At 35.3% G+C, this 22293-nt stretch overlaps 2 protein-coding genes across 5 annotated transcripts; one reads left to right on the plus strand and one right to left on the minus strand.

Moving 5' to 3' along the window:
• Positions 1–202: 202 nt before the first annotated feature.
• LOC110450832 (transcription factor E2F5-like) lies at positions 203–15618 on the minus strand. Of its 4 annotated transcripts, none has more exons than XM_021498594.1 (10): positions 15481–15618; positions 12560–12669; positions 12139–12192; positions 11646–11789; positions 10131–10239; positions 9493–9708; positions 8168–8285; positions 7129–7215; positions 6619–6663; positions 203–6218 (listed from the first exon to the last, which is right to left on the minus strand). In XM_021498594.1, the coding sequence occupies exons 1-10, from the start codon at positions 15589–15591 to the stop codon at positions 6103–6105; spliced, it is 1110 nt and encodes a 369-aa protein (XP_021354269.1). In that variant the 5' UTR covers positions 15592–15618; the 3' UTR covers positions 203–6102. The 4 variants fall into 4 exon arrangements, with proteins under 4 accessions (XP_021354269.1, XP_021354267.1, XP_021354268.1 ...); XM_021498592.1 differs by having other exon boundaries at positions 7114–7215; XM_021498593.1 differs by having other exon boundaries at positions 8159–8285.
• Positions 15619–15661: 43 nt separating this feature from the next.
• LOC110450833 lies at positions 15662–21939 on the plus strand. The gene is made up of 2 exons (XM_021498595.1): positions 15662–15846; positions 18684–21939. The coding sequence occupies exon 2, from the start codon at positions 18752–18754 to the stop codon at positions 20483–20485; it is 1734 nt and encodes a 577-aa protein (XP_021354270.1). The 5' UTR covers positions 15662–15846; positions 18684–18751; the 3' UTR covers positions 20486–21939.
• The last annotated feature ends 354 nt before the right edge of the window (positions 21940–22293 follow it).

Below are 22293 nucleotides of genomic sequence, written 5' to 3' on the forward strand. Positions count from 1 at the left end.
CCTGTGGTCAATAAATGAACGCCACCCAATGACCTGTGATCAACAGATGAACGCCACCCAATGACCTGTGGTCAATAAATGAACGCCACCCAATGACCTGTGGTCAATAAATGAACGCCACCCAATGACCTGTGGTCAACAGATGGATGCCACCTATTTAGTATCCTATAAAGACAGAAGTAAACAAAAACAAAGTCCAACAGAAGTTGTAACAACAGTTTACTTGCAACAACAGAACTATACATTTTTATTAACAGATCAAAAGGCCAGAGCCTTATAACTAGGATGTAAGAATCAACACTTCAGTAATATATATGGGTTATCATGGGAAAAAAAAGACATTTTAAAATGTCAATGGCTTCATATATATAATAAATGAAAATGAAAATAGATTGAGGCAACTTTTGATATAATATATCACCATATTACTTGTTGGTCTTCAAAAAGCACTTAGCAGTATCATGTGAAAAGATTGGAGTTGAAATTGCCAGTGGTCAACAATATAGGAATGACATTTTTATATAATCAATGTTTCGATTCCATAGAGTAGATTAAATGGTATCATGCACATCCTACAAGTAAAAAACTCCATAGAATCTACTTAGGAAAAAACAAGTGATTACAAGAAAAAAATACAGTCATGCACAGCTATACTTTCCCAATTTTATTTTTTGGGTTTTCATAAGTGAATAGTTTGAATTCATCACAACTACTGTATGTTACACAAAGAACTCAATCCATACCAGTACCTGTATTTTTTTGTGACACAAGTTTATAATCTCAATATACATTGAGCTGAATACAGAATGTATCAAATGGTAAATATAAATCCTCTAAACTATCATGAACACCAAAGGAATTTTCGTGTTTCAAGCAAAATTTTCTTCTGACTCTTTGACACAGGATCTTCTTGTATACCAACAGAAACCAAAAATGATTCTGGAAATAGGGACAAAGTGTTGATAATTTACATCTTTCACCTTAATGTGGTAACAGGAAATAGCAATGTCTTCAATAAAAGTTTGTTGAATTTTGGACTGTATCCCATAAATGTTAAGGGTATATGCTACCTTTTTGCGACACAAATCTCGAAACCTTTCAAAAAATGTTCATGTATCTGATATTTTGAAATAATTAATGAAATGTTTGACGTATTTGAAAGGTATATCTTCATGTTTGTAGTGATCACAATACTTCAAAGATTCTTCATAAATCTGAGGTATTTGACACTGATAATAATTTGAAGTCCAAATAATGGTAGACCATAAGGGCCAGGTGAGCTAAAAATTAGATACCACACCTAATGGAAACAACTCCAATTCTCCAACACAAATTACAGATAAAACCTCTAAGGTAGCGTATGCCTGCGAGAATACCCCCATACAATGGTAACTGATAATTGTTTTCTCTTCAGAAAAAATAAATAAATTGTTGGTTTGGTACCGAACACCAATTTGTACCCAGGTTTTACTCTGTAAAATGACAGATGAGATGATCAGGCTTCCAGGTAATAATAACATTTGTTTCCCCCTAAATATCAGACTTTTGGTACATAAAACACAGAGCAGTGTATATGAGAAATGTCCTTGAACACATTTGTGTGTGTATCTAACACAGCAGCACACTGTATATATTGCTTCACTACAAAACTCAATGACCTTGGTCCAACCTTTTAACCACTACCAAAACAGCCAAGTAACCCTCAACCCTTTCACCCCTATGCAACTTTAGTAGACTCTCCCATGCATTGCTCTGGATGAGTCTATTATGGTCTACAGTGGTAAAAGGGTAAGACAGTAATACAAATACTATTTATAAATCGTTATTTTATCACATAAAATATCAACTTTTACCATTTATATGGACAACAAAGAATTATTGTAACAATGTATCCCCAAACACAATCTCTATTAGCTGATAAGTTTTTAGGTACTGATACAGATTCGGTAACTCAAATAATCTTCATCATCCATTTGAGATATTTTCTATGCTCAATATGGCATTACCCCACCCAATCTCCAACCCCAAATCCTACAAAAAAAGGTCTGGAATATTAACCATTTTTTTTTACGGCAACCACACCACAGAGTAACGTTAAACTTTCTGTGAGCTATAAACTTGTGGTAAGATATAAAACTTGTGGTAGCAAGTTAAGAACCACAAGGATATGTTCAGTTTGATTATATGGCACATAATGAATAGTTGATCAGCAAATGGAACTTAACATGATAAATCAGATTTCCAAATGTGCATGATCTAATGAAAACTTCAGAGTGAATTATGTAGTATTCTTTGCTTCTTAGGATTTATAAACAATGCAAGCCTTTGGCATAATTTTCTGAAATGAAATGTTGTGGACCTTTCACCACTTAATTCCCCCCTAATGAATATTTAACTCATTCACCCCTGAAATTTCATAATAAACTATTCCAACCATTGAAATGGAAGAGTTGAAATGTGTCTTCAGGGATGAATAAGTTGAGGAATCTGATGATAGCACCGTAAGACATTATAAATGCCGTGTTATAGTCCTCCATTTCCACAACAATTAGGACTACCGGTATAAGTGGAACACGGAGATGATGTGCTGTAGATGAAATATACATTGCATACAAAATATGGCATGACCATGTACACTTTTGATTATACAAGGAATCTTGAACAAAATTATGACAGCTTATGTTTTTTTCAACAATTGAATGATTAAAATCATATTATATCATAGTAAGAAATATATTTAAGTCTTTTATAACCTATGGAAAGTGGAAACCTTGAATTTTGCCTGTATGTCATACTAGACATGTATACATAGTGCTAGGGTATATATACATGTACATTGAACTTAGGCCAAATAAAATCATAAGCATGTTGCCTATTCCATTAGGATTTTGAGTACACATAGCTAGCTGGTAAAAACATTTTTTTCTCTCCCCCAAAATGTTTTAAGTCTTTATCAGACCGTAGGTAAGTGATATCATACATGTAAAATGAAAAAAAAACACCAAACATTTTAACAAGCAATATAGTGTTTACTTGGAATGCACTTCAGCGATTATTATCAGTGGATTATTATTAAATGGATCCACTTAAATCCAATTTCTAAATTTTGTCTATAAAATGTTTCAGGTGCAGTGATTTTTTCCATGTAGGTAGGAAAATATGAAACACATATACATGTATTTGTTTTGGCCCTAGTGTAGATAGTGTGTACACTTTAGTTCTTCTTAAAATAAAGACAGAGAACATTGTAGATCAAAAACAGAAAAGAACAAATATCCACTAACTTACATTGAAAATGTTGATAATATTAACCCTTTCACCACTGTAAACCATAATGGACTAGTCCATATGAATTTATGGTAGAGCCCACTCAAGAAACCTAGGGGTGAAAGAGTTGAGAATACCATCCTCAGTATGGGCTTAACTAACTAGGAGAAAGTGCATCAAAGACAATGTTTATGGCAAACTATTCAAAAAAGAAGTTCAATATTTTCTACAAACATACAAATCTAATCTAACTACGCAACAGATACAGGTACAAACATTATCATCATTTCCTGGTCACATATATATGATCAGTACATAAACAAGATGTATATACATTTTCGTTTACTTATAACTAACTTTTCTATGTTGAACAAAATCATATTTATTTATTTTACTCCAATGTTTGATGGAGAAGAAAGATTTCCTTTTTTTTTTTAACTCATTTCCTAAAAAAGTATTGAATTTTTGCACTTTCTAAACAAATGACAAAAGAAAGAAAAAAAATAGCAGTGTAAATAAATTAAAAGTTTGAATTTTCAATTTTCAATTTTACAATGAAATCTTAACAAAAACATTTCCTCAAAGTTAAAAATCTCTTATGAATGGATCATGATCAATTTTATAAAAAGAAACAATGTTTTACAAGAATACAAACTTGAAGCAAAGAGCATTTAATACAAGGAAAATATCACAGTTTAATTATTCATAAAAAACAGGGCTCTAGATACTACTGTAAAACACTTTCTTTTAGTGAGATAAATATTTTCTCATGAAGTGTGTGAGGTGACCAACATTTATTCCCACACATTTTTACCAATCAATGTATTTCTGTTTCGGTTTATTTTATGAATGAAAATCCTTCCAAATATTCAAGCTATTAAACTCATTATCCCCTGAAGTTTCATAATGAACTATTCAAATATTTGAATTGGAAGAGTTCAAATGGGTCTTCAGGGGTGAATGAGTTCAAGCAATTTTATTTTACATATTAAACATTCATGAAAACTGGATGAATTACAGTATCTAGTGTATTTTGTCATTTCATTAATTCATTCACCCCTGAAGACACATCTGAACTCTTTCAGTTCAAAGGAATATCATTATAAAACCTTAGGGGTGAATGAGTTAAAGATACATCACTATAGTGAAAATAATATTGGAGTTATTTAATAGTAACACAGATACATTTTCAAATAAATCTTTGCCATTTAAAAACGCCACCATCAACTGCAGGCTCTTTGATGAAAGGTTAAAGACATTCATTTTGATATATACAATCCTAACCTTCAAGCCAAAAACATCAGCTGCAGAAAATGTCATTGGAAAATCATACATGTTTGTAAATATAAGGAAATGGTTCAACAGATTGGCATGATTCACAAATATCGGTTCCAAATAGAGCACATCAGTGTCATTTAAAACTATTATCCTCTTCAATTATTTATGTATTAATAGTATAGGCCACCAAGCTGTCAAATTAGACACAGGACCTCTCTCACATGTCCATATATGATGATTTACATACATGCATTCATCTGAGTACTTCCTTAACAAATATTTGCTTCATCCAAGAGAAAACAAAAAATATCACCACTGTATACTTATACGTTACTTATACGCTTGTATAAAATAAGTTGATATTCATTATCAATCTTTCCCTTTTTCACTATTATAAACTAGCCACAAGTCTTTGATATCATCAACAACTGGATGAAGTCCTATCCTGATTACGGGGTCAGATTTATTCTTGGCTTGCTGGTGTACATTTGTCAACAGAAATTAAATAAGTTTGCTTCCCTGTGATCGGCTTAAAACTCATTTGAAGATACTGTAAACATTCAGAGAAAACATTGACTGCTGAATACCTGCAGGAGAGGTAAACATCGCAGCCCAGTTACTTTTAAAGAGGTTAACATCACTTCAATTGCAATATGGCAGAGGATCAGCCATAGATTGAAAAAGTCAGTAACTGTAAACTGTTAACCAACATAAAATTAATATATGAAACCAATTCTAAATTTGACATAGGAGACTATAAATATTGCCCTATGTGTCTGCAATACTATTTGTTCCTGAACATAGCTGTACATACAGCAGTTAATTTTTTGGGCAAGGTGAAGACTAATCTCTTTTTGTTAGGCGACAATGGTAATGAAAATGAAGAAATACATTTTTCGATGGCATATTTGATTTGAAAGAATTATTTTCTGGACTACACCAAACACAGTTCTTTCCAAACCCAAAAGTCTTAATTTTTGTTCAGATTTTAATTAGAGTATTGCATTTTGCAGATAAATAGAGCCAACAGGTTCTCTTCTCTACAATAACCTTAGGAATACTCCAATGAATATCTAAATCAGCATGACAGTTGATAAACTGATTTTTCCCAGCCGAGTGTTGTTATTGGTCTGCAGGAGATTCGTTGCTAATACAAGTAGCCAGGTGAGCGATGAAAGTGATGACGATAATTGGCAGTAGTTCAGTTAGTGATCACTTCTCTGGTAGTGTAACAGGTTCTAGCACTAAAGTTTCCGTAATGTGGTACTACATACCTCATTGTTTAGGGCCGTGTGTCAAAACTAATTTATCACTACAAGGCCAGTGTCCCCACATCTTATAGGGCCAAGGTGTGCCAAAGTTTACCGGGGTTGTTTTCCTAGCCATTTCACATGAGACTGGTTTGACCAACAAAGACAAGCTACCTTCTGTGTATTGAAACACAAGGCAGTTTTGTGTGTAGAAATGACCCAGGTTTGCTGGACAACCCCGTCAGACCATCGTATTGTCTGTTTAAACAACGAAGGCACAATGAGGTAGATGGTATCTCAAGCTCTATCACATTGTTAACAAGGGCACATCAAAAAGGTCACACGCTCCTTCACTGTCGTCAAGGTTGAAGTAGTAATCTCGATCACTTGGGGGCGGGCTTAACCTCAACAGTGGTGCAAAGGCTGAAAAAATAAACACCCAGTCTTAATATCATTGAAACTCTTCTCCAAGTTGTTGGCTACAAATATTGAATTTCATCAACAGAGTTTCTAGGACACAGCAAGTAATTTCATTATCAAGTAATGCATGAGGAAGATATATGTTAGACATTCAGCCATGTTCAATCATTCATTTAGACTTGTTATGTTTAACATACTTTGATACTTGTCATTTTCTACAGTAGTCACATAAGTCGGCTGATCATGTAAAGTAATACATCTGAGTTAAGTCCCCCCCCCCAAAGAACTATTTTTCATTGGAAAAATTTAATAATATTATGTTTGTAGAAAATCAGCTAGCCCAGATTTAGCTTATCACAAATAGTTTGTAATTGTTGGTGAAATCACAGCTCCAGGAACTCACCTTCAGAAGACATCAGCTCCTCTATCAGGTCACCTTCCATATCACCTGTTCAAACAGAAACTTCATTTTTATCTATGCAGTCCTTCAAATGTTGTTTTCAACACATAACTCCCTACTTGAGTTACAGCCTATTTTTCTTCTGATAGCAGATAGAATCTTCAGAAAGAGATCAGTTACTCTTTCTGACATATGAGTGCATTCCTTCAGTATAAACTTTAAAATATCAAAACATGTCTTCACATTTATCTTCATATTAACATAAACAGGGGTTATACATATATTCATAATCAGGGACTCAGGGATGTACATTTTCATATCAATAATACCAGCCTGCAGGTCAATCTTAAATAACTAGCCCTGAACTTGGGCTAGTGGAACTGTACACCCCTGCCATGCATTAAACTATCCCACAAATTACTGACAATTTCCCTCCATCATGTGATTAAGATATGGAGATCTAGAAGATATAATAAAACAAGACCACTGTATTCTTACCGAAAGTGTGTTTACCTAGGTCTGAGCGGTAAGGGTCGAGGAGGATATCACTAGGGGGCGTGTCCATGGATGGTGCCTGTAGTACTGCCGCAGATGTGGAAGCTGAAATGTAAATGTTTTCATACAGATTTGTAGAAAAAGATTTTTTGAGAATTTTCATCTTGCTTTTGTCTTTTCTATGTCTTTTCTTTCAGAGGTTTGGATAAAATCCTCAAATACAGTAAAGCCTGCTCCTAACTACAGCTGTGTTACGGGACTACATACTGACTCCCAAGGGAGGTCTTTTACCACACACTTTGTAGTTGATTCACATGATTCATGAGAGACCATATGCTTTGCAGGAGGTGGCCACTAAAAAGTAGACCCATTTTATTTGCAAGACAGCATTTGTTTGGCAGGTGGTTACATTTTTTAGGCATTTACTGGCCTATCATGACTTATTGGATCTACTTACAAAACAGATCTTGACTTAAGTTAAAATTTATTAATGAGGTTATGAAACACTGTTACAGGACCTGCAATGATTTTCTTTAGCTTTGGTGTCTCCAATATTCGGTTCTTTTCCTTGTTCTGAATTTCACAATTAGGCCCCAATTTTTTATTATGTTTCAGGCAACATGACTGAAGAAATTAGGGTATGGCGGTTGAGATTTTATTTTCATTTTATTCTTTGAGGGTTGGGAAGCTAATTTAACTCATTCACCCCCTGAAATTTCATAATAATCTATTTCAACCTTTGAAGTAGAAGAGTTAAAATGTGTCCTCAAAGGTGAATGGGTTTAGAATTACAAAAATCACCAAACACATATTCAGGTCTTTTAAATAACAATATGGGCTTCATATTTGCTTTTGATACCTGCCTATGAAGTAAAGTGGGTATATACATAGTTGTCTTGTTTGTTCATCCATCAATTTGTTTGCATCTGAAGAACATGTTATCCCAACACTGCATGGAGAATGTTGGAGTGAGATAAAATAGTTAGGGTAGGAGGTAAATCTAGGGTTGGTCAGGGTAACTGAAACATATATTTCTTTTTGGCCTTACCAAGTGTACCTATAGGTTGTCCTATTCCAGATTTGCGTGGTGACGATCTCGTTGCCATTCGTGTAGTAGGTGCAGTCACGTCTACCACTGGCTGTGACTGTCGAAGGGGGGATTTTACAGGCGATCGCTGAAATGGCAATACATTTTGTTTTAGTTGATAAATTGATATACACCACATGCATGACATAATTAAAACCGCATGGACATATATATTGATACATTATTATACATTCTAACATGATTCGTTTGCAACGCATGTTTTGATTGGATACGGACCATGTTCTAATCTGCGATAGAATCATGGTCAATCGTGTTTAGCTCCTCCCATCGCACTTAAGCCACGCCCCGTTTCTAACCAAAACAATATGGCGTCAAGCTCGCCTCATAACGAAATCCCGCTGATAAGGCTAGTAGGCAAACAGAACAGAAACGACCGATGAAATGCATTTGTTGAATGAATTAAAAAGTAAAAAGAACGCATTCCTTGTTCTTACCTCCATTTATTACTGAAACGTTCGTTCCATCCGTGTAAAGGTATCTATTTAGATCCAAAATCAAATCAAACATTTCACATGTGTCGTATGCATTTACACAAAACTCTTCAAAAATCTATACAATTAATCACCGATTTTGTCGATAAGCACCGATTGGTATGCATACTGACATGGAAATGTAAGAACTTGTTCAATATTAATCTGAATGTGTCGTATAAACTTTGGTAACAGGACGTTAACGAACAATCCAAATATTTCCGATTGGTCAGTCCGCTGCAGATTGACACGTTGCCAGTTCAGGTCACAAAGTACTTTTGTACAAGGAAATACAATGTTTCTAAACATATTAGCGTCGTATATTTGTTAAGGTGTGTTAGAATGGGGATAGTACGTTGTTTTTTGTGTCTATACTGGCAATTAGAACATGAAATTTGGTTTAAACTCTTGACCTATCGGCCTCGAGTTCAAACCCAAATTTTATGTTCTAATCGCCAGTATAGCCACTCAAAACAACGTACTATCCCCTAAATATCAGAACAAATAACAAATATTTGGGAATGTATAGATGAAAGGGAAATGTGGGATTCTTTGTATTACTAATCTGCATTGCAATATAAATTTCACTGTTAAGTGTCAGTGTGAGCTTAATCAAAATTTTACATAATATTCAACAAAATAGGAAAGTACTTGTGTATATATGATAGTTGATAACAACAAAAAATATTAAATTTCAGGTTTAAGTGTTTTCAAAAGAACTGTTACCTTAGATATGCCTATAAAGATCATGTCTACACTGATGGTGATATATACATTAAGCATAGAATATAAAGCCTTTTTTACCTTTTGTAATGATTTTCCCTTGCCAGAGACTGCGGACTGGTTAGGGTCTACATTTTGGTTCTGAGCAACCAGGTTTGCGACTGGGTCTTCTTTCGGGGGCGGCACTTGAACCACAACAGGACTTGTGTTTTCTGTATCTTTGTTGACCAGTAATACATGAATTGGTCCGGACTGGCTTTTTAGATGTATTTGATAGTTTTTCTTAAACCCAGGACCCTAAAAAGGAAATCAATGAACAGTGAGTAACATGATTTCAGCAAAACATTCTTTGGTGGTCGAAGTTAGTTGGTGTATATGTATATATAACATTCATCATAAAATCATTTTCCGTTTCTTTAAATATTTTTTTCCATATGTTCTCTTCAAGTTTGTATTAACGATGACAAAAGTCTAGAATTGTGTAAATACATTTTATTTTGACTTACCAATGAAGTTTTAAAAACTTTGATTTGGATTTGAAACATCTGACTGACATTTATTCATACACATTTTAATAAGGAGATTAATTTATACATTTGCTGCTAAATCATTTACAAATCATCATGAAGATGACATTGAAAGAAGTATTATTGGAAAATATTGCTCCAATATAAACTTTCATTTTACTAATTATTATGTTGTTCAAAATTGGAACTTACAATTTCCGGTATGGGAACCTCCAATTGCGTTCCTGAAGGGGCTTGGATAGCTAGTAATGTATCTCCTTTAAAACACTTACAGATGTCTTCATGTGTTACATAAGCTAGCCTGATGGCAGTTAAGGCAATCCATGTCACAAGGGGTATCACTTTCCATGATATATTTAGCGTTTTTAAAAATATATTACATTTTTTTTATAAGATTCTTGAAATGAGTTTTGACTTTTTTGTTTCAGTTGGGCTATGTTCATGTCTAGCTAATAGAAAACTTTGGGACAAGTTTCTCAAATCTTATATGAAATGTAAATAAACTTAACATGGCAAAGTACTGTGAGTAATCCATAATCCCCTACCTCTCGAAAAACTTTGGAATAAAAAATAAACAAAGAGCCATAACTCTGTACTGTGTTGGGGACGAGGCCTCATTTCCAGTTCATGACACCCTCCCAACAAACAGGTAGTAGCATTGGCAATTTAAGTAAAACCAACAAAATGATGCACATCCTGGCAGACTGACTGCAACCTGGAAAGCTTTACCTATTGGGGACTAATAATCCTTAATCACATTTAACAAGACTCATGCAAATATTCATAATAGGGTTTCCTTAACATTATCAACTCTTTACTGTCACCTAATTCATGTCAACCTATCATTAAAGTGCCATGCCTGGTGTCATCAATGTGAAGTCACGATGCCACAAACTTCAAATTCATCTGTATTTAAATATTACTAATAGTTAAATACTTTGTGGAATATTTCAGTAAATTTAATCTTAAACTGACATGAAAATGGGGTTTATTATACATGGTCACATTGAAATGAGTGCATTCACTGCAAAAATGATATAAATCATGTTCATAAATATCCATTTAAAAATTACTTATTGCTAGATTATCTCCCTTGAATGCAAAAGTGGTGTGGAAAGAATGTTGTCACCAATATTCAAGCTTGAGTATCAAGGTTTTGCTAGGTTAACAGGGGTTTCAGGACCCAATGTTATGTGTGTCAAGCCACTACATTAACAATGACTTTCAGTTGTAATTCCAAAAATATGCTTCGAAAAGTCTCAATTTCTTTTAATTTCAGGGATTGAAACCACTAAAATAATATTGCAAGAGATCAAAATTTTCATCCACTATAACAGATTTCTCAATGGCTAAAACATTTATTTGAAACTTCCCTGCAAAACGTAGCATCTTTTCATCAAATTTGAATAAACATCTAAATAGTTGAAACTGAGAAAAGATACAGTGAAAGACAACAATCAATGTTATAAGAAGGACTATAAGGATATCTTCTAGACAACATCTTGGATGATATCAGCATTGTATTAATCCAGAAAGGTAAAACAAATACTTGCAGAAATTTAAAAGGGAGGGACATTTTAACTAGCATGCTCTTAATATCAGCATGCATTTTACTAGCGAATATGTTTTAATTTCAAGCCAAGAATTTCATCTCCGACGTAGATTTAGAACTGTCTGCCAGATTCAGGACTTGGAATCAAAGGATACTTTGTATTTGTGACTTCGTCAGTGACATTCTTTATACTCTGTTGAACCCATATCTTGTGCTGGTCTAATTCTGCCTCTTGCTGTTCTAGCTCAGCTATTTCATCTTTTAAAACCCCTAGTCTGTCTGCAATTTCACGTGACCCTCTGTAAAAGAAAATATTATCTTTATGCATTGAACTGGTAAACAAGGATTCCAGAATTTCGCAAATTTTCAAGAGATATAAACTAGTGATAACGATAACAGTTTTATTGATGACTCAAATGTTTTATCAAGATGGAGCAATTATGTACACCCCCACCCCCAATTTTATTTTTATATCCTGCCTATATCACTCTGTCAATGCCACTGGAGATAATACTGTTCTTTTATTGATGGTGTAATTATTGACAGACATTTTTGGATAAAACTAACTGGATTAAACATCAAAAAGAATAATTGTTTTTTTTTAAGAAAATAGATTCAATCATAGTGTGAAGGAATCCAGATACCCACCTCTCTGGAGTATTTGGAACACCATCTACTGTCGGATATCCCGGACATGATCCTCTGAAAAAAAAACAGTTTTTCAATTCATATAACTCAAATATCTTTTTAATTCAACAAAAAAATTTGATTCAATTAAATTTGTTAAAGATATAAATTACAGTAAATGTTTCAGATATTTATCAGAACATGCCTGCTCAAATTACATTTTAAACCAAATAATCTATGTCAATTTACATAAAATTCGCATGAGAAAACTACAATTTGGATAGGCCAAAACCAATACTGCACCAGTTATAGGCATGCCTGCTGCCTATTCTTGATGAAAGCTCATGAATACATGTATTAACTAAGAGCTGAAAATGCAAATGAAACTGCTACTATTCTTAAGTACAACTCAAATAGATAACATCAAATTCGGAACACTTACTTCCACTGTATACTGTTTTTAGATTTTTTCTCTATCAAACCAATTCCTTCCAATACATTAGTTATGTCATAGATTCTTCTCTTCTGTCGCACAGCAAGAGTATCAGCAGCCTGAAACAGAAATATTATGATGCTAAATCAAAATCTGATTTAAGTGAAAAATAATTGACATTTTGAATTCCACATACATGCTTCAGGTATATGCTAAGGTGTTTCCTATAAACCAGTGCTCCAGATAGCTTGCGTGAATACATATTCATGCACGATAATTCACAAATTATGCAAAAGAAAAAAAGAACTTGCTTAATGCGTGCACACAAAATCCGGAACATTGCTTCAGTCTCCGGGTCCAATTTAGCAGATTATAATACGCTTGTACAGTGAGTCACCGAGTCGCTTGCAAAGTACACAATGCCTCCTGTTACAAACGCTTATATGAGCGTGAATTGAATCATGGCGCTTTTAAAACAACAATCGCTATTTGTCACTTGGTCTCATCTCTTTCGCTGCGTAGTAAATTGTCCTAAATACAAAATTGGCAGTCATCTGTTTTACTCTCAGTAACTTCATCATTGTGGATGTCTTCCATTAATGTTGTGACTGTTTCACGAAGTGTTTATCTCTTTTTAATTGAAGTTTCTTTAGTTATACTTTCAATAGCAGACAAGTGGTCCTCTGATTGTTCGTGTCGGATAAGGGCACGTTTTTAATATATTAGAGCAGCCCTTTGTGAAAACGTTGTCCTTCTTGTGTTTGGAGCTTGACGAACATTTCAAGTACAATAAGTTTTGACCATCAGTTTGACCAACAATCTGGACCGCGACATCAGCCACTGGAAATGTTTTTCACTCCAATCAACGGTCGCACGCTTCGGTATAAATTTGTTATGTTTCTTGCCACACCTTTTTATGATGTTTTCCGAACCCCATTTTAAATAGATCTATATGTGGTATTTTATTTCCATTTCACTGTGATTGTTTTCCTAACTAAGCAAAAAAATATTGTTTATTGTGATAAGGTCAAAGGTAGAACCCCGCGTAATATGATATTTTTTCTGCTGTGAATTAAAAATTCAGTTAAGTTGTTAGTGTAATTTTTTTCACACCTAGCTTCACCGCAGTCAGCGGAAAACAATAGGTCGACCATCGCTTGGTGGTCACACAGTTTTGTTTTAACAAAACATGCGTGCAGTTAATTGCTATCTAAAATACACTGTAGGACTGTGTATCAAATTAAAATGATTAGGCCTACTGAACACAAACTCTGATAAGAAAACGAGCATGCCTTTCACAAATTTTCACGGTTACCTTGACATGTCATGTGAGAACATCATGCCGATTTCAATGAAAATATTACTTCAAAAGGAAGACCAGTGTTTTTAATAATTTAAGCAATATATTCTTTATTGCATTAGACGTTGATTTCCCCGAATCTTATTGAAAAATTGTCAAAATCAGGACATACTGCCCTGACAGCATGGTGCCGTAAATCGATCCAAAATTTACATTTTTGTCGTTAGCAACTTACGACGGCTGCTTTATTTACAATTTACACCATTTTCGTTGAATACAATATTTGATTATTGTTAAAAAGGGAATATGTGTTTTTAATTGTTATTGTTTCTTTGCAAGTTGATTTCACTGCATGACTCGCAAGGCATGTGATTGTCATGTGATCGTAATTGACATAGCATGTTAACATGTTTTCACGCTTACGTGACAAAATGTTACACAACCTCTCGTTGCAAAATCATGACTATTTATATCACTTCTTTCATCCTATTGACTGTAACATTACGATATCGTTAGCTTCAGGTGTAGGATGTAGTATAAAGATAGTTCTTAAGAATATGCTTGTTTTTTGAAAGTTATTTGAAAGTGAAAGCAGAATTTACATACTGATCATTGCGATGACAAAACAAAAACTTCCTGAATTTTTCCAACACGCTTATATAACAATGAACAAATTATTTTAATTACTAATTTATCTTTTTGTATTTATATTTTTCCATGTTTCTGCATCAATCTACACCTGATTAATATAGGGCATCTCACTTCCTGTTCAGACAACATAAAAATGATCGAAAACAGCTTGATGGGTTATTATGATATATTGGTTATTATGATATTTTTCTCTGGCAAGTAGAATATCATTGAGTTAAAAACTGCGTAAAATGTCCTTAAATTATCAAGTTTATGTAGGAAGGGCAATTTGATTTTGCTCCAAATACGCAATATATAATATTGTTATCAAATTAATTCTGCACTGAAACGACTGAAATGTTGTTTAGGGCCAAACAACAACAATAGATGTTCACAATAGGAATATATTAAACTTTAAGTAACAGGTTAAAATGTTAACAACATACAACAAAATAACTAGCAAAGAACTGGCAGTAAAACATGTTAAGGTAAGGGGGGGGGGGAGGTTGTGACAGGAAATCGCTATCGAAAGTGTAATATTAATTTATAAATAGTAAAATGTAATGCAGTTTCATTTCAACCGTTTCAACATACAAAAATTTCCTTTAGCAAAAATGTATAAATATAAGTATAATTCAACTATAGCGAAGTATCGCAATTAAAATTTGAAAATATCGTATATAAAAATTGTAATATTAAAGAGGTCATGACCCGGCATTCCTTTTATTCAATGACATGTAAAGTGTGTTTGTACAATTTTTTGAATGCATCCACTGGACACAAGCTTTCTATGATCCGTAGGAATCACTCCTAATATTTGTGCACTGCTATATTTATGTAATTTGGTCATTAGGAAGCAGTTAAACAATGCTGACAGCTCCGAACGAATAACGAACAAAAGCATAAACAAACATGGTTACATGCTTTCTGAGGGGTGCCCACTTCGAGCTTATTTTCGCATTAGTAAAGCATGCAATGAAGCATTCAATGAGCAACATACCACTTTCAGATCGAGGACTCCATCTTTGGCTTCTTGCAGTAGTGAAACAAACTTTGTCGTAAGGAGTCCCAAGCTCTTTTCGTGTCGACTCGGAGTGGAAAGTTCGGCCATCGTGGTTTGCAGCCGTTGGGACTGAATCCTGGGAAATATCGCGAGAGCAAGGTGCGAGTTACATCCGGGCTATTTGGTAACCGCAATTACCTAGTCGCATACAAATAACCACTTTCAAACAACCTTAAGTGTCGAAAGCGAAAAGCGTTTATGTTTATAGATGTTATGGACGCGACTCGATCATTTGAGAGTATAACATGGAGTCTTCTGCAATACTTAATATCGTGATTCCAGAAAGATTAAGGCGCAACACTGGTAACTACGATTGCTATCTAGAAGTGTTTACATATTTGATTGACATGGCTTTGACCCAAATTCCTGTTCACTTTATTTTGCTGACCAGGGGCACGCCCCCTCTCCCCACACATCAACAGGTTGCAGCTGTTTACAAATTAGGCTTCTTAAGCAGGTGTCCCATATCTATTAGAATACACAATCACCCTAGGCAGTCGACCGTGTAAAGGCAAATATAACCATTTGATAAAGACTCCAATTAACATGGTCTATTGGAGAAAAGACAGGTGCAAATAGATCATCAGAAAAAATGTGGAAGTTTCTCAAATATAAGAATTCAGACACTGCAGATGACCGAAAGATGGACTTAAAAGTACTCCTATAACATAAGAGGCCGCTGGTCAGCCTTTTTTCTATCGGATATGATTTTGGCAACTGCGACACAGCGCATGTCAAAAGTATCTCGCTGTGTAAATGAAACCTCTAACACTGTAGGAGTAGACTTAAAAGGGGTGGATTGAATGTGTATGCTCATCAAAAGGAACCCAACCATCTTGTAGTGAATGTAGATTTATAGATGTGTATTACTCACTGTTAACTCATCGTTGTCGACGTCATACCATAAGTCTTCGACTACTGCTGACACTTCTACTAATTCTACTGGTACGGACTCCCGGTCTGCACCTCCCGCTCTGTAGCATGCGGGGCTGAATAACAGTGTGTATTAGTGAACAAAATAAATGTGTTTGTGTGTGTGTTTGCCGAACTGTCAAAAAAAGTCTTATGGACACTGGAAATTTGGGCTAAAAAATTATACAAAAGAGTGAATACTGTGTCTGATAAATGATCAGGTCCTGGTTGTAATTGTTAAATCATATTAAGTGTATTCAGTAAGGTAATTTGTTACCTATAAGAGGGGTTTTCTAGGCGTAAAATAACCTTAAATGCTAGGACAGACTGATATAGTCAGACCATCCTCTAGCTGAGTGCATTTACATGTATCTTCGTAAAAATTGTCACCAAGGGGTGTACAATTTACTTAATGTTTTACTGTACAAGATACAAGAAGATTAATTTTAAGTTGACCACATTAAACAGTAAACATGAGCTGTGTAGAGCTATTTTTATGACAAAACATGAATAAAATGCATAGAAAATTACAAACAATAACGAAATATCTCGGCATGCATGTTGAATGAAAATTAAAACGGCTTAAGGGACTGAACAATACAAGTCAGAGTACTACTTAAGCTTGTTAGCAAGCAAACAACAATATATACATATATATATATCACAGCATGCACAAAACACATACAGCACTAAAAAATAATGAAAAAATTAGTGTTAGAGTGATATGTCATAAAGTTCATGCTATACACGCAAGAGATAGTTTTTAAAAGGCATTGTACACCGGAGCATGCCCACATGGTTTCCATACACAGTTGGAAAGGATCATGCATCCATGCCACTGCAATGATAAAATGTCAACAAAATCTTTTCAAACCACATATATTACTAAACAGATTCCTGCGACAGGGGCAAAATTTGTGTCTATAAATAACACATCACTTTAATATTTTTCTGGTTTGACTAAATCTGAAGTTTTATTAATAAAGGTAGCTATGAGTACCGTAAAATAAATATCTGTTAGACGTATCTCTGCACTATGTACTGATGTAAAAGTGTAAAATAACCAACAATATGTATCATTTCCTCGACCTTTATGGGCCATATCATATACAGTTATGCTACAAATTGACCAATTACTAAAAAAATCATGAGATTTAATAGGATAGGTACTGTAATGGACACTGATATAGAGTACATCTATATCAATCTTATAAAGTACATGTACAAACCAAATCTACTCTATTATAGAAAAAACACTGTTCCCTACAGGTATGATTTGTGTTGTTGTGTTGGCATTCTTATCAATGCAGTTTCTTTGGCAGAGATAAATAAATAACTTTAATTCTGCCTGTGGAAAGAGAGAATGTTGACATGCCATTCTGAATATCTCCATCCTATTAAAAACTACATTGTATTTGTAAAGGAGATTATTATGAGCCAGTTATAAGTTCCCTACCAGTGAAACTGGGGGGGGAGGGGGGGGGGACTAAAGTTTGCCTCTCCGTCCGTCTGTGTACGTAAGTATGTAACACCAATGATTGTCAGCGCTCTAGCAGCTTCATTCCTTGAGGGATTTTGATCAAACTTCACACAAATACAAAGGATCATAATATCTGGACAAGTTTGAGTTTCAGTATTGTAGGGTCAAGGTCACTGTTACTATTTTTAGAAAATCCTTGTCAGCACTCTAGCGGCTTTATTTCTTGACGGATTTTGGAACAAACTTCACACAATTATAAAGAACCATAATATCTCGGACAAGTTTGAGGGTCAGGGTTGTTGGGTCAAGGTCAAGGTCACTTTTCATTTTCCAAAATTAACACCAAAGGGCACCTTTTTTTATAAATCATTACAGTGTGCCGGTAGGGGAAATGTAAATTGCTTTAGTATGCTCGATTCATACTAGATCCCCCACTCCCCAAGTCAGAGTATTCAAAAAAGGGGAGAACTTTCCTCTTTTGGGAATAGCCCCCCCCCCAGCAAACAAGGGGCTTTAATTATAAGAGCACCTGCCAATTCGGAGACAGCTGAAGGTGAATTAAAGATACTGAAAACAACTTCATAACTTGAACAGTTCCTTTTTTCACCAAATTCCATGAAATCTTTGGTCATTTTTCGATAGATTTTTTTCACTGACATTTCTTGAAAACTCATCATCTTTGCTGGAAATGTATACGTAACATTATTTCAAATAAATTGACTAGCAACATTTTTTCATCTCATTTCAGATGTTACATAAAAAGATGCCATATTGAATATTGATGCAACTTAGACGTCTAGCAGCTGAGACAAAATTATGTCAGGTTGCGACTCCTACCGTCCAATCAATTCGTGCTGGGGGTACGGCCAACAGATGGACAACTCGCACTCCACCATACAGAAGTTGAGTACCCTGTATTGTGACCCAGAGATGAGTGACCTCCAGCTGGTGGTTGGAGATAAGGTGTTCCACACCCACAAACTCATCTTGAGCATCTCCAGTGATGTGCTCAAAACGATGCTGACCAGTCCAACATGGCCGGAGTCATACAAGGACCAGATCGTGTTACAAGAGGATCCAGAGTGTGTTGAGGTGTTTGGAGATTTTTTACATTACCTATACACCGGCCGAATACACATGAGTCATTTGACCGTCTTGCCAATCCTGTCTCTGGCAGACAAATACAACATTGGTGACCTTACGTCCCTTTGTATCGATTACATGTGTTCGCATTGTGTGGCGACGAAACACACGAGTCGGGTTTTATCCTGGTACACATATGCCACTATGTGTGGACACAAACAGTTGGAGCGTGTGTGCGAAGAATATATTGTTTGGAACTTCCAATTTGTCATCCAAACCGACGACTTCTTGTCCATTTCAGCGGAAATCCTTGTACATTTCTTCCAATCCCCAGACGTTGTTGTAAAAAGTGAGTTATCATTGTATCAAGCTATTAAAAAGTGGGTTATGAAGAAACTTGTCATCAAGGATTCGAGTGAATCTGCAAAGTCTGTTAGTTCCGCGGTACAGTTTGTTGTGAGGACTATAGGAAAACACACTCGATTCACTCTCATGACCTACAGTGAACTCCAGTCGCTACAAGACGACGGTTTGGTGGAGAACTTCCCCCATATACTAGCATCTCCGATAAAGGCAGCTTTACAAGTCCATATCGCTCAAAGAAATCTTGCTCATCAGAACAAAACAAATATTAATACTAATCCTACCAATAGCAGCACATCATCATTGTCCTCGTCCTCATCATCATCATCATACAGTAACTTTTTACAATGTGAAGGAAGATCTGTTGGAGAGATTTCAACAGAAAGTCCTCTTGACGGCAGCAAAGACAGATTGACCTGTTCTGATCATCAACTTGGATCAGTTCATAATCATCATAGTGCTAAAATTCCGTCAACCAGTAGAAATGTTACGGGTGATTTTTCTAGTTTACCATCAAACAACCAAAGTGCTGAACTCCTTAACATTTCTCCATCAAGAACCCTGTCAACTCAGTGGAGTGCTGCAGCCAGATATGATCTTCCTCGCATATACACCTGCGATTCCTGGTGCACAGAAATGGTTGTGCCAGAGGTAGCGAAGATAACTCCTGGTGATGTCTTGGGGGCATTTTTCTCAACCCCAGTCACAGGATGTGAGGAAGACGATAGTTGTTACTGGGACTGGCACATTGACCTTTACCCAAAGGGTGTCACCTTCAAAAAGTGCATGATGATTGGTATGCTTGAGAACAGAGAAATCGATGAAGTGCTTTACAAAACTGTGAGACTGACGGTTACATCAAACACTTCAGAGACCAGGAAGGTGAAAATAAGTGTGATGGTGATTGGGGAAGAGGAAGGTCTGGAGTATGTTGTACGAGGCTTGACAAAGACCTGTATTTTTGACGACAATCATGTACTGTTCAACATCAGTGACATCATCCCATATACCAGTCTCCATGGAGACAAACCGCTTTACAAGATCGGTGACAAAAGGGACACGTTCAAGATTACAGTCGTCATACGACCTGCCTTAATGGTTTAAACATTAGCCATAGCTAGATTAAAGGTTTTAGTATCAACATGTTATATGCATGTGCCATGTTCTATGATGATGTGTAGATACAATGTCAGCATTTAAGGATCCTTGCACCACTCACAAAAAGCTTAACATATGTATTGGAAACATTATTTTCTGGCATTACACTAGCGTTGATAAATCATTTCTGAAAATAAAACGAAATCTAACAGAGCTTTAAAAAAAAAAAGATGAAATGAACCAAAAAAAGATTAACAATTTGGTCTCCATGTCAACGCCTTTCGATGCCTTCGTACAGTCTCCATGTAAAATACCTCTTTGCCATTTCTACGCACCTCATTTCTTCCATATTTTTTCTCCACCAAAAAGGCATTTTCTCTCCAATACTGGCAATAGGTAATTTGAGTAAGATCTACTTGCATTGGACAAAAATTGAAGCAATTACGGAATATTTTGGTACCTTGCTGTTTTGGTTTATTGGGAAATTAAATGACAAAATGTTATCATTTCTAACATGAATTTTAATTTATGACTTTGGGAAAGAGCATCGTTGGTTACTCAGGGCTGATTTAGCTTCCATATTCACTAATCAGATGATTGAGTAATGAAGTGAAATCAGCTGTGGGTATCTGACGCTGAGAAAGATTTGATATTCAGGAAAGGTTTGAATAATAATGTAAATTTTTCATGGTCAGCCTTGATCATCCCCCTTTCCATTCCCCCACCAAAAAAAACACCTTTCAAAAGAAAGGGCAGAACTCCAAACTTGAGTCTATTTATAAATATGACTAAGGTGATGATATATTGGATGGATATTATAAGTCATGCATGTGATCAATGTTGTTTTTAGTTTATCTGAACATGAAGGGATGATTATCATTATATATTAGTCATTTGACTTAGTATAATTTTGGATATCATTGAGAATTTTCCAAGTGTTACCAATGGAATGCATTGATAACCACTTATAAAAGAAGGTTTACATTGCTAGTATATGGGGCCGCAGTGGCCGGGTGGTTGAGGTGTCATGACCATCTACAATCACTAGCCCCTACCACTGGGTCGCAGTGGCCGGGTGGTTGAGGTGTCATGACCATCTACAATCACTAACCCCCACCATTGGGTTGCAGTTTCAGGCCTACATGGGGCAGTCACTTAGTACTGGCCACAAGACTGGTTTAATTTTCCTCTGGGTACTCCACCTTTCCTCCACCACCCAAGCCTGGCACATCCTTAATTGACCATAGCTGTTAATAGGTTTGGTTTGGTTTGGTTTTATATTGTTTAACGTCCTATTAACAGCTAAGGTAATTAAGGACGTGCATCTATGTGTGTTGTGTAAGCGTACAAGTGTGTATGAATGCTGGAGACGGGGTATGTTGCTGTGCTTGCCTCCTTGTGATAGCGCAGATCTGATGCCGACTTTATAGTGGTACCTCACTGAAATACCATGCCGAAGGCACCCAGCACAGCATTCCGCTTGGTCACATTATACTGACAATGGGTGAACCAGTTGTTGCCATTTCCCTGTTAATAGGACGTAACACACAAACAAACAAATATTGTTAGCAGGGAGGAACTCTTAAAATGGCGATCAAAATGTTATAATAAGGTAAATGTAGCATATAATTATGTAATCCTTAATTATATATTAAACTAGAATACAGTATGATCATATAGGAAAACAGTTTTAATCATATTTAACTAAATATATTGTGTATTTTGAAAATAACATTGTAAGATTTTCTTAATAGGAAAAACATTGTGTACATTTATATGTAAAACTTATTATTGTAATATACAAATTGTAATTA

The sequence above is a fragment of the Mizuhopecten yessoensis genome, unplaced genomic scaffold, assembly GCF_002113885.1.
Source record: "Mizuhopecten yessoensis strain PY_sf001 unplaced genomic scaffold, ASM211388v2 scaffold5519, whole genome shotgun sequence".
Classification (NCBI taxonomy): Eukaryota; Metazoa; Mollusca; class Bivalvia; order Pectinida; family Pectinidae; genus Mizuhopecten; species Mizuhopecten yessoensis.